General features: G+C 38.1%; 1 protein-coding gene across 1 annotated transcript; it reads left to right on the top strand.

Moving 5' to 3' along the window:
- Positions 1-1,953: 1,953 nt before the first annotated feature.
- LOC122829179 (cell division control protein 6 homolog) lies at positions 1,954-10,155 on the top strand. The gene is given in 14 exon segments (XM_044113530.1): positions 1,954-2,118; positions 3,814-4,184; positions 4,580-4,816; positions 5,840-5,911; positions 5,914-5,950; positions 5,952-6,030; positions 6,726-6,874; positions 7,348-7,454; positions 7,528-7,667; positions 7,748-7,848; positions 7,922-7,974; positions 8,452-8,630; positions 8,976-9,116; positions 9,862-10,155. Coding segments are annotated over 13 exon segments (1,749 nt in total). The 5' UTR covers positions 1,954-2,118; positions 3,814-3,823; the 3' UTR covers positions 9,955-10,155.
- Positions 10,156-11,466: the final 1,311 nt, after the last annotated feature.

The raw sequence follows: 11,466 nt of genomic DNA, 5'->3' as shown, positions 1-11,466 counted from the left end.
TATTACTGAATTATAAAACTGTTAAGAATTCAGCACATAAAGGCTGATTCCATAAATTAGATTATGACTGAAAAGTTAATCTGTCAGCAATTCTGTCATCAAGTGAAATACATTATATAGATTAATTAGATGACATCCGTTTTAACATATTTATATGTTGTATGTTAATACCTGCTAAAAGGTTATTTTCAAAAGGCACTGTTAATCTGATCAGGAAATATATCCTAATTTATTGAATAAGACTGTATGGCATTCACATTTAAATCTTGGCACTAAAAACAAAAGGCCTTCCAGTAACTGTAGGTACATCACCCCCACCAACTTGCAACACAAAGTTACACCCCTGCTGTACTTAACACTGGCATCAGAGAGGTTAGAAGTGACCATTGTTCGCTGTTTTAATCCCATCACTCTGGGAAGAAACTGTTGTGGAATCTCATTGTCATGCTGTTTGGTGCACATTAACTCTTGCAACAGTTCAGTGCTATTCTTCTCCCTCTGATGAGATTGTAGAAATCCCTTCAGCTCTGTAACTTTCATGTCATCTTTGTTTATCGACCTGTCTTTGAAGCTGCCTGCTTTAATTATCTTGAGCACAGCCCGGACAATGTCAGAGTCAGCAAAGTTATCTTGAATTCCCTCGTCAATTTGTCTACACACATTACTGCTGGATATGTCAGATGAATCATCACCAATCTGGCCACCTTGAATCTTAAATTCTCTACGAGGGAGAAACGAAAGTTCTCTGATGGCAACAAACTGTTCATATTGCTGGTGGTGGTTGCCATTTGGCCCAAGTTCCCCTTTAAAGTCTCGGGATGCCCGAACTCTGGTAGCTGCAAGTTGAGCTGAAGCTGGATTTGTAGCCAAAGCGCCAACACACTGCATCAGTTTTTTTGCTCAGATCTGTGTAATTTAACAGAATTCTGTTGTGTTATATGGTTCAATAATGGGATTAACATCAACATCATAAACCTTCTCTGACAACATTACTTTATGTACTTGGACCACTTTGTCAATAGTGTCCTTTAAGACCAATAATTCAACCATCCCTCTGTCCTCTGACTCAAGGAGAGGTTTGCTATACATGTAAAGTATTCCAGGCAGGATTATCATCTTCTAACATAGACAGATCTTTGTTCGGCACAGGACCAACATTTTTGGTGATCTGAAAAGTTTGCTCGCAGTCAGGTTGAGAAGACTTTTCCTAATGTCCCACACCAGGCCTTTTCTTCCAATGTCTGACATAGTTGCTCTCTTCCCTTCTTAATAAAGGCTGCCATTATTTATCTTGTATTATAAACGCACTAATACATATATAATCCATTTCCTAACATTCTTGTACATTCTGTATAATCTGTGCACATAGCTCCCACATTTATATTTAGTCTTGTACACCTGTAAATATTTATATTCCGTAGAGCACTTCTGGATAGATGCAAACTACATTTCATTGCTTGTACTTGTGACAGTGCAATGACAATAAAGTTGAATTTTATTCTATTCTATTCTATTCTCATTCAATAAATTTGTATTATTGAATAGCCAATTTATTTTAATAACTTTATCACAATGTGAAGCATTATATAGATTTATGTCTGTTAGTCATGAATTTTCACTTTGTCTATTTCAAACTATCAAAAGCATTAAAGTCTGAAGAAATTTTAAGTCCAGTTTAATAGAAACATAACAATTGTTATTTTTGTCTATGTAATTAACTATTTATTAGCACTTTATCTCCAGTTTTTGTCTGCATTATTATTTAAAAACACATTTTAGGAGTACAGCTCTTCTGACACTTAGACTGACGCAATCCGCCAAAATCTGAGGATTAATCCAAACTCCCGCCACCAAACCGTACGTGAGCTCAGCAACAGTGACGTAACATCCTCATGTGACGCTGAGCCAATGAGCATCGCGGAAGCAGAGGCAGTGAACCAATCAGAGAGCGCTGGCGGGAATTACAGCTGAGTTAGAGAGAAGATTTACCCAGTTCGGACTTCGTGTGCAGTTGAGGACAGACACAAAACAGCTTTACGTCGAATAAACCCGAAACTCTGAATCAAGAGGACTTATTTTATCCTTTTCCAAAGTCCGTTCATCATCGACGTGTTTCCCGTAAGTAACAGAATCTCAACTATTATGTTGCTTAAGAGGCGGAAATAAGAAAGCCACTTCCAAGTGCCAGAACTTGTTTGCAAATTTATTGCCTAATTTGTTGCCGGTAGCTTTGTTAGAAAGTTGCGCTTTCGTGACCGGACATCAGCTGAAGTCGGTCATTTTGAAACACGGGTGCTTAAAATCGAAATTTTACTTCAGAAAGAGTCGAAAGTAGATGGGTGTTGGAGGCGATGTAGTTGTTTTGGCGCCATTAGTCAGTTTACGTAAGTGCTGTAGTAGTATTTTAGTCTTTAAAATTCCAGAATTTGCACAAAACTTTAATTTTCTTGTCTATCTGAGGACATGATTTTAAAATGTTAAATCAGATAGTTATGCAGTGTCTTTTTACAAAATACTTTTTCACTCTTGAACGGATACTCTTTTGCCTTTACTCGAGTAAGAATACATTGAGATAGTGCGACTTGCATTATGTTCACATACTAGTTTATCTGATTTTTTTTGTAACCTCTGACCTACTCGCACCATTTTAAGCCAAACTGTAACAACATAACATTCATAGTGAAATAAAACGGCTTCTTTTTGTTCCCCACGCCTGAATGTGTTATTCATCTTAAAATAATAGTAGTGTTCATCTTAAAACTGAAAGGGAAAATTTTTACAGCTATATTTTTGTAATTTGATTTAGTTTTTGTAACTATACATGAAGACAATTGAGAAAAAACTATGAGCCACAGATTAACACGTGTTCACAACATCGTTAGTTAAAACACAAAGTATTCATCTTTTGGTGTATTGTGCAAAAAGTGACATAAATCATGTATTGTTTTTATAAACAGGTTAAATCTTTTTTTTTTTTAATTTTCTTCAATAAAACCCAAAATAAATTGGTGAGAGGTTGGTTATCTGTCAAGAATGATGGTATGCAAAATAATTCAATTTTGAGCTACAATGATTTACACATTGATGTCCTACAAAAAAAATCTGACTGTTTAAATTAAACATTTTATCTGTAATTTATTGTTGAGGAGGAAAGAATCTTAATAAAATTGATTGTGATTTTAGGTTTTACATTTTCATTTTTTCTTGTTCTGCAATATGATGATAAATTTCACTAGACAATAAATTCCTCCAGAAATTATTGTGATAAATAATTATTGTTTTGAGACAACTTTCAACAAATATATTGATAAAAGGTTTGCCCTCTCAAAGACTAATGAACTTTAACTTTAGAAATAATTCACATTAGCAGGGGAAGATATTTTTTAAAATAAAACACATAACCAAAAATGACAGTAAAAATAAAATAAAAAGCACACACAACTGAAACCATAAATAAAATGGATATTGAAGTCTCTGCAAACAAAGTTTTCCTTTAAAAACCTAAACATCAGAATGGAAACTATTGACCACATTTTAATTTACGATGTGATTAACTGACTAATCGCTTCAGGCTTAACCAGCAAATACTCTTGACTTTTTTATCTCATGTTGTTAAGTTTGGGGATCTCTGATTTTTAATAGTGGAAACATATATGAAAAATGTAGGAAGATTCAACATTGCAACTGCACACATTTTTTCTTCTTAAATGTCATTCAGCATTTAGCATCATGTATTAATCATGAGCACATTTAGCTTCCTGTTGTCGTTCATTTCCACATTCTGTTAACTCATTCTGTTTTTGTTTCCATCAGACAACCAGTCATGCCCAGGACTCGCTCTCAGGGGCAAGTTCAGCGCACGCTGCAGTACCCACTTCGCAAATCTTGCCGAGCGCCCCTGCAGTCGAAAACGGCTCAGTCCTCGAAGGTCGCATTGCCATCTCCAAACAAGCCAGAGCTCCGGCTTCCTTCCCCAATTCGGATCGGTCCGATGTCTCCGAGGCGGTCGTCAGACAGACCGGCGATTCTGTCACCCAGACGTTCTGCTGCCCAGAGCCCTCTAACCTCTCCAAAGCAGGAAGTGGATCAGCTCTGCAGATCTGCAGCACAGGCGCCTCCACCAACACCACCTTCCTCCCCCATCCTGCAGAGCCGACTCCCTCTCAGTCCTCGGAAACGCACAGGTGAGACACGGATCTACCTGAACTAGGGATGCAAACAATTAATCGACTGGTTTCTGACGATTAATGGTTTGTTGGGCTAAAATTAGCCCAGTTGATTAGCATCATGTATTAATCATTAGCACATTTAGCTTCCTGTTTAAGTTTAATAAAACAGAAAACCAACTGACAAAATATAATGTTTTTTAAATTCGGCATATTATTAAAAATTGCATCCCTTTACATAATGGATAGACATAAAATGTCTGCTTGTCAGTTAATTGTTAGGTAATTAATGAGCTTGATCAACTTTAGATTACCTCCTTAATGGATCACTTGGATCCCTAGTTCAGACTCGGTAGATATTCTGTAATGCTAGTTATTAATCTTCAGTTTATTATTCTGTTTTCTTTCTGAAGGTGACGACAATGGCTGCAACGTGCAGTGTTCCCCTCCGAAGCAGAACAGACCAAATCCGGCAACCCCACGTAAACTCGGCTTTGACGAAAACTTGCAAACATCTGAAGGTCGGACGCCCAAGCAACGGCGCTCTCCAACCAGCAAGTTGTCTCCGAACAGACAGGAAACGCCTCCTGGGACTCCCATCCTGGACAGCCAAGAGAAGATGCTGCCTGTTGCTCGCCTGTTTGCTGACAGTAAGAACTTTTCTGAGCTGAAAATTATCTTTAAAGGTGACTTATTATACTTCATTGAACGTGTAAGGAAAAGTCTATGGGCTGCACAAAACGGTTATTATATTTCTTGCACAAAATCGTTCTTAGTCTGGTCAGTTTTGCCTTTCAGAATGAGCTGCTTTAAGGTGTCTTGCCACTTTAAATCCACATTCACTGCTGCTGTTTATGCCCCAAGCTCAACATTTACACTTGTATATTAAAATGGCTGCAAACAGACGCCCAATTATACAACCATACATCTTTGAAAAACAGAAATGGAGCTAATAAGAATACAGCATGTAGTTTCTGGATAGAAAGTCAAAAACAAAAAGCTTGTCTTGTCCAGCATTCATTAAAACTTGGTCAAATTTCTGAACTCATTTATATATTTATTGCCACATATTTTTATGTAAATTTTTCTTATTTTATTTATTTAATTTAGTTTGTATTTTGATCATTTTTACATTAGTTGTAATTTCACATGTGTTATAAATGTTATATCACTAATGGTTACATTTATATGTTCTAATATTTAACAAAAACTAAGCAATTTCCCCTTGGACTTCAGTAAAGTATGTTCTGTTCTGAAATCAACTGACACAATGTTCTGGAACTCAGCTTGGGTTGCTAGGTGACGGGTGGAATTCTGGTGGGGTTGCTAGGCAACGGGCTGTCTTAGCTGGGGTTACTAGGTCAGGTGCAGTGCCTGCTGATTTGTGATGTTACCTTACAGAGGTTTTTGAAATGTTTAATTTTCCAGGCACCAAAACATGTTAACTTATTGCCAAAAAATGGCTTTTTTTGTTTGTCGGTTTTTTAAGCACTTTGGCTGCTTTTAGAAGCAGTAGAAACTAAAATGGAAGCACAAAAACACACAAAATGTGAATCTTTGCATAATGAGTCCCCTTTAAAAAGTGTATAAAACAGCCTGGTCTGTTTTTAAAAAACAAAAAAACAGTGTAGAATAGATTTATTTCTAATCTGTGACATCCCCTGTCTCTGCAGAGTCGAGGTTTCAAAGCGTGAAGCAGGCGCTGCACACCGCCATCCCTGAGTGTCTTCTGTCCAGAGACGCTGAGCCATCCGCTCCTTCCTGGAAGACAAGGTGCTGCAGCGTCCCCAGCAGCCTCTACATCTCCGGGGCCCCAGGGACCGGCAAGACCGCCTGCCTGAACTGCATCCTCCAGGAGATGAAGGTGAGTTAGGGCAGATTATTCTACACAGGTGGCACCTAGTGGAGACCCAGCGCCACTGCCGGGATCTAGATTGCATAGCAATGGGGATGCTCTTATCGAACAGATTTATCTCTAAATGCTATAAATGATACATTTAAATATATATACACTGTCTGTTTTTTGGAGAAGATAAAAATTTAAATTGATCCTTTTTTCTCTACATTACATCTGTTGTTTATATCAGTGAAATTTTTAAAATGCAGTAAATTCCTGGTATTTATGAGACGATAAAACAATTTAAATTCTGTAATTTGTCTTAGATAGGTAAAGTGTTTGTTCATCTATTAAACCCAGCTGCATCAGGAAGCCTATTTGTAATACATCGGATACCGGGGTGATGTCACACTGTGTGAACATCTGTTATACAGGTCTGCAGATAAACAGGATTTCAGTCTGTTGAGACAAATGATCAGAGGTGATTTTGCTGAAACTTTCTTTAGTATCTTGAGTTAGTTTTCAGACTTGAGTTTGTCGTTTGTAGTTTTTCAGAACTTTGGTATCAGTTTGGAGGGAAAAACTGTTTCCTAGATTTTTATTTTCCAGTTCGTTAACAACCATGGGTCTCAAATCTTCCAGTTTCTCTTATGTAGTTTTAATCTGCGACTTGTCCTCATTTTGTCCTCTGTAACGTGTTCGGGTTTTTTCCGTTCCCCCAGTCTGAGCTCGCCTCGGTAAAGACAGTGGTGGTGAACTGCATGAGTCTGCGGACTTCTCACGCCATTTTCCCGCTGTTGGCCTACAAGCTGAAAGCAGCCGGTGGACAGAGCGGCCTCCAGAGGTTCCTGACGGCTCCGGGGCCCACAGTGTGAGTTCTTGCGTTTTAAAACTTTAGTTGCTTTTGTACGACAAAGAATTAGTGCCAGACTAAACAAACAAAAAAGAATTAATTATGAGAAAAGTCATGATAGGGCTTGAAAAAAAGTTGCAATAAAGTGAAAAAAGTTGTGAAAATTCATGAAAACATAGTTACGATTTTGCTTGAAAAGTTGGGGTAATGCATGAAAAAAAGTACGATAATGTGTGAGGAATGTTTGCCATGATGCCTGAGAAATAGCTGCGATATTGCATGAACTAAAGGTTGTGATAAGTGGAAAAAGTTTTACTATTTCAAGTATAAAGTCACAATGACATAATATTCTGGTAAGTAAATTTAGCCTGGCCCTCATTTTTTGTCTTGACTAAGTCTTACAATGTCTTTGTTTGTTTGTTTGTTTGTTTCTTTCTTTCATTCAGTTGGGTGAAAATCTTGAGTTTGATCATTAATCTTTGTCCCCTCAGGCTCCTGGTTCTGGATGAAATGGACCAGCTGGACAGTAAAGCTCAGGACGTCCTCTACACCATCTTTGAGTGGCCATATTTGCCGCGGTCTCGTCTCTGTCTCATCGGTACGAATTTATCCCACAGCATGCCTCACATTCCACCATGTGATCTTTACACTGACTTCATGTCTTCCTGCAGGCATTGCCAACGCTTTGGACCTGACGGATCGTATCCTGCCCAGACTGCAGGCTCAGACTCACTGTCGCCCCCTGCTGCTGCACTTCCCTCCCTACAGCCGACAGGAGCTGAGCGCCATCATACAGGACAGACTGTCAAAGGTTGGTCCGGTTCTGTTGGTGTCACCAGCGTCTCTCTATCTCCCGGCTCGTCTAACTAGAGTTCTGCTTTGGTTCTGAAGGTTTCGGCTGAGGGTCTGCTGGACGCCTCTGCTGTTCAGTTCTGTGCCAGGAAGGTATCGGCTGTGTCCGGAGACGCCAGAAAGGCTCTCGACATCTGCAGGTAAAAATCGGTGATGATGACCCGAGTCTGGAACACCAGAGAAAATGGCTGACGTGACGGTGTGTCTTTCCAGGAGAGCGGTTGAGATCGCAGAAGCTGATGAAAGACAGAAGGCCTCCGCTAAAGGTAAGGTCACCTGGGGTCATCAGAGTAAACTTTGTAACCAGCTACAGCTGAAATTATAAGATTATTTGTGATTAATTGATCAAATATTTGTCAACTTATTTAGTAACTGATTGATCTTTAACTGGAGTATGCAGACTGGAAAAAAGGCGATTTACTGAAAGAACAACACACTCAGAGCTGTAATTAAACCAACACTGTACAAAAAGTATGCATTACACATTTAAGATGAAAAAAAACCTTTCTGTCTGAATATTTTCTTCTCAGAACTCCAGATGTTGCTGCATTTTAGGCATTAAAATGTTTCTCTTATTTAAAATGGAATTTAATTGCTCTTTGCATCTTCTAATGTTTTTATTTTTTTAAATAATATTGTACAAAAAAGGCACAAGTGGCAGTTATTTTCATCTGGTTAATCGTGAGAGTAATCGATTACTAAAATAATTGTGACTGAAACTAAGTGCGGCTGTCTGTCTGCAGCGTCTTTGGTCGGCCTCCCTCAGGTGGCGAAGGTGTTGTCAGAGGTTTACGGCGACCGCATGGCGGCGCAGAGCGGCGGTTCGGAGGGAGAGAGTTTCCCTCTGCAGCAGAAGCTGCTGGTCTGCTGCCTGCTGCTGCTCATCCGCAAAGGGAAGAGCAAAGAGACGAACCTGGGAAAGGTAAGCTGGAGAACCTACGAGCATGAGTCAAGGTCATCAGGCTAAAAGATACTGAGGCTAAAAGATACTGAGGCTAATTGAAATGCAAAGTGGAGATGAAACTTTTCACAGATTATCTATCTCACAACAAACTGTGATGACATGTTGACAGTTTTAACAAATGTTTAAAAATATAAACATTATAAAAGTTACACACGGCAGCTTTAATTCAGTGTGATGTAATTAAAAGGATCTTCTAAAGGCACCACCCACTGCTTCCAGCTTTACTTTTTTCTCTTAACATCTCTGGTGAGCTTCTGCAGTCTAATTGTGATGAGTTTTAAATGACCCTGCTTTGCGTTTCAGCTCCATGAGGTTTACAGCCGCCTGTGCGCCCAGAGGCAGGTGTCTGGAGTCGGGCAGGGCGAGTGTTTGGCGCTGTGCGGCCTGCTGGAGAGTCGGGGAATCTTCGCTTTGAAGAAGGCCAAAGAGGGTCGTCTCACTAAGGTACAAAACTCTGAACAACAACAACGTTCAAATGTTATTTAAAGGAGCCTTAGAATATGATTAAAGTGGATGCATTGTACAAAAATTCACATTTTGGATGTTTTTGTACTTCCATTTGGGTTTCTACTGTTTCTAAAAACAAAATAAAAAAAATTCTCAAGCTTAATTAAAAAACACCCAGCGAGTTTTTGTCAGTAGGTTTGTGTTTTGGTGTCTGGAAATTGAGCCTTTTCAAAAACCTTCTGCACATTAAGGTGCTTTCATGGATCCCTGTGCTGTTACCTAGCAACCCTGGCTGAGCCCAGCCCTGTTCCCTAGCAACCCAAGAGGAGTTCCAGCGCAGCGTTGACTGATTGGACGGGTTTATTTTTGAACATGTTGGATTGGGGGAAAAAGTTGTGTTTTTAGAAAACATTCGAAAAATATCTAAACATTTACTGTGTGGCATTAAACACAAAACCTGTATATTTTTTTTAAATATACAGGTTTTAGTTAATTTATTTTGAAATGTATCAAATCTGTCAAACGTGGCATCTATAATTGTGATTGGTTAATCAAATGTCACTATGTAGACATAGTGATTTTAAGATAATAATAATGAAAAGCTCCCTGTGTTCCAAGGATTTAGTGTTTTTATGTCCTCGAAAGTCTGAGTTTGTGCTATAAACTGTCAGATCACATTTGGTGAGCTGGTTTGTTTTTATGTTTGTTCTTATTACTGGACTCTTTGTTTTTTGTTTTTCAGGTGTTCCTGAAAATTGACGAAAAAGACGTAGAAAACGCTCTGAAGGACCGAACTCTTCTGGGCAGCATCCTGGCTGCAGGGCTTCCCTCGTGATCCATCATCAATTATAAAGTTATTTTAAATCATGTTTTACTTTTTTAAAAATGATTTTAAAGATGTTTCCTTTAAAAAGGAAACACTTGTACTTTTTTTGATAACTGCTCAGTTATTTTGAGCTGTATTCATTGATTTTTTTCATTTTAATGTCCCATATTTGTTTTTTGTGCTGTAAATAAATAGATTTACAGACATGAAGTGTTTGATTCATTTTTCTGGGTTCTCCTTCAGAGCTGGATCTATTTCTGTCTGCTGAATTAGCTCAGCCTCTAACCTGATTGGATTAAAGGAGGCTGAGAGCGACCTGACTGAGCTGCAGAAACTGAAGTGGTCACACAGACGAGAACCAAAGCAGCAAAACTCACTTTGTCCTGGCAAAATTTTACAAAAAAACTACAATCATGTGTGACTAAACATGGAGGTTGTACCTATGCAGCCTGGAAAACTATGTGTCTTGATTTCAGTATTTTTAAAACTCCAAAATGGGAATGGAGCAAACTGACTTCAGATTTAATGGTACTTGTTTCAATAACATGTATTTCAGTAATGGTGTGCAGCCCCACCCTAAAACCGGGAATCATGTTCCTAAAAATAAAACTTGCCTAACGATAAATAATTGCTTTAGTACACTGGTTCCGCTGGAGTGCAGTTGTGTTAACGGAAGACAATATTTAATTTTATATGGTCTTCATTAGAATAAAACATGCTGGACTCTGGGATCCATCAGGAATGTGCTCAGTCCTCTGCTTTTAAACGCATGGAAATCCATTCTTCCATTATTTTCTTCCGATTGTCAGACTAACAGGTCCAGTCAAGTTTATTAGTGCAGAACATTTCAGCAATAAGGCGGTCAGAGTTTTACATAATAAAAATGTAACACAATATAACCATTTATGAAGCAAACATATTTTTCTAAATGCCATCAAGAATAACATTTTCAATGTCCCAGTTCTAAATCAAAGATGACTCTAATAAGGAAGTTTTTTAGTCCAGATTTAAATGGTTTTCTGGAAGTTTTTTCAGCATTCTGAATCAGCTGATTATATTTTTTTAAACAGACTTGTGAAGATATTATTGCAGTAATCAATGTGACTAAAGATGAACACATTCACGTGTTTCCCTGGAGCTTACTTTGACATTAGTCCTTTAATTGTAGAAATGTTCTTCAGGTGATAGAGGGCCTACTTTGTAATTGTCTTTATGTGGCTCTAAATGTAAATATTATTACACCCATATTTTGGGCCTCATCACTAATTCCTAGTTGTAACATCCACAATTTATAGATAGTGTTGTCTCAGATTGAAAATAAACAAAATTAGTCAAATGTTTGCATAAATGTGGAAATAATCAAAATTAAAATCTGATATAGAAATGACCTTAAATTACACATATAAAACACATCTGACTTTATTCAAATCATTTATTCACAGCAATATCTTTAAGTGAATGGAAATATGTGCATGTTTTTAATACAAATACATGGAGCATCAAGTCAAACGTCAGTGGAGG

Source organism: Gambusia affinis, linkage group LG04 (assembly GCF_019740435.1).
Source record: "Gambusia affinis linkage group LG04, SWU_Gaff_1.0, whole genome shotgun sequence".
In the NCBI taxonomy this organism is placed as follows: Eukaryota; Metazoa; Chordata; class Actinopteri; order Cyprinodontiformes; family Poeciliidae; genus Gambusia; species Gambusia affinis.
This window is presented reverse-complemented; position numbering and strand designations above follow the sequence as displayed.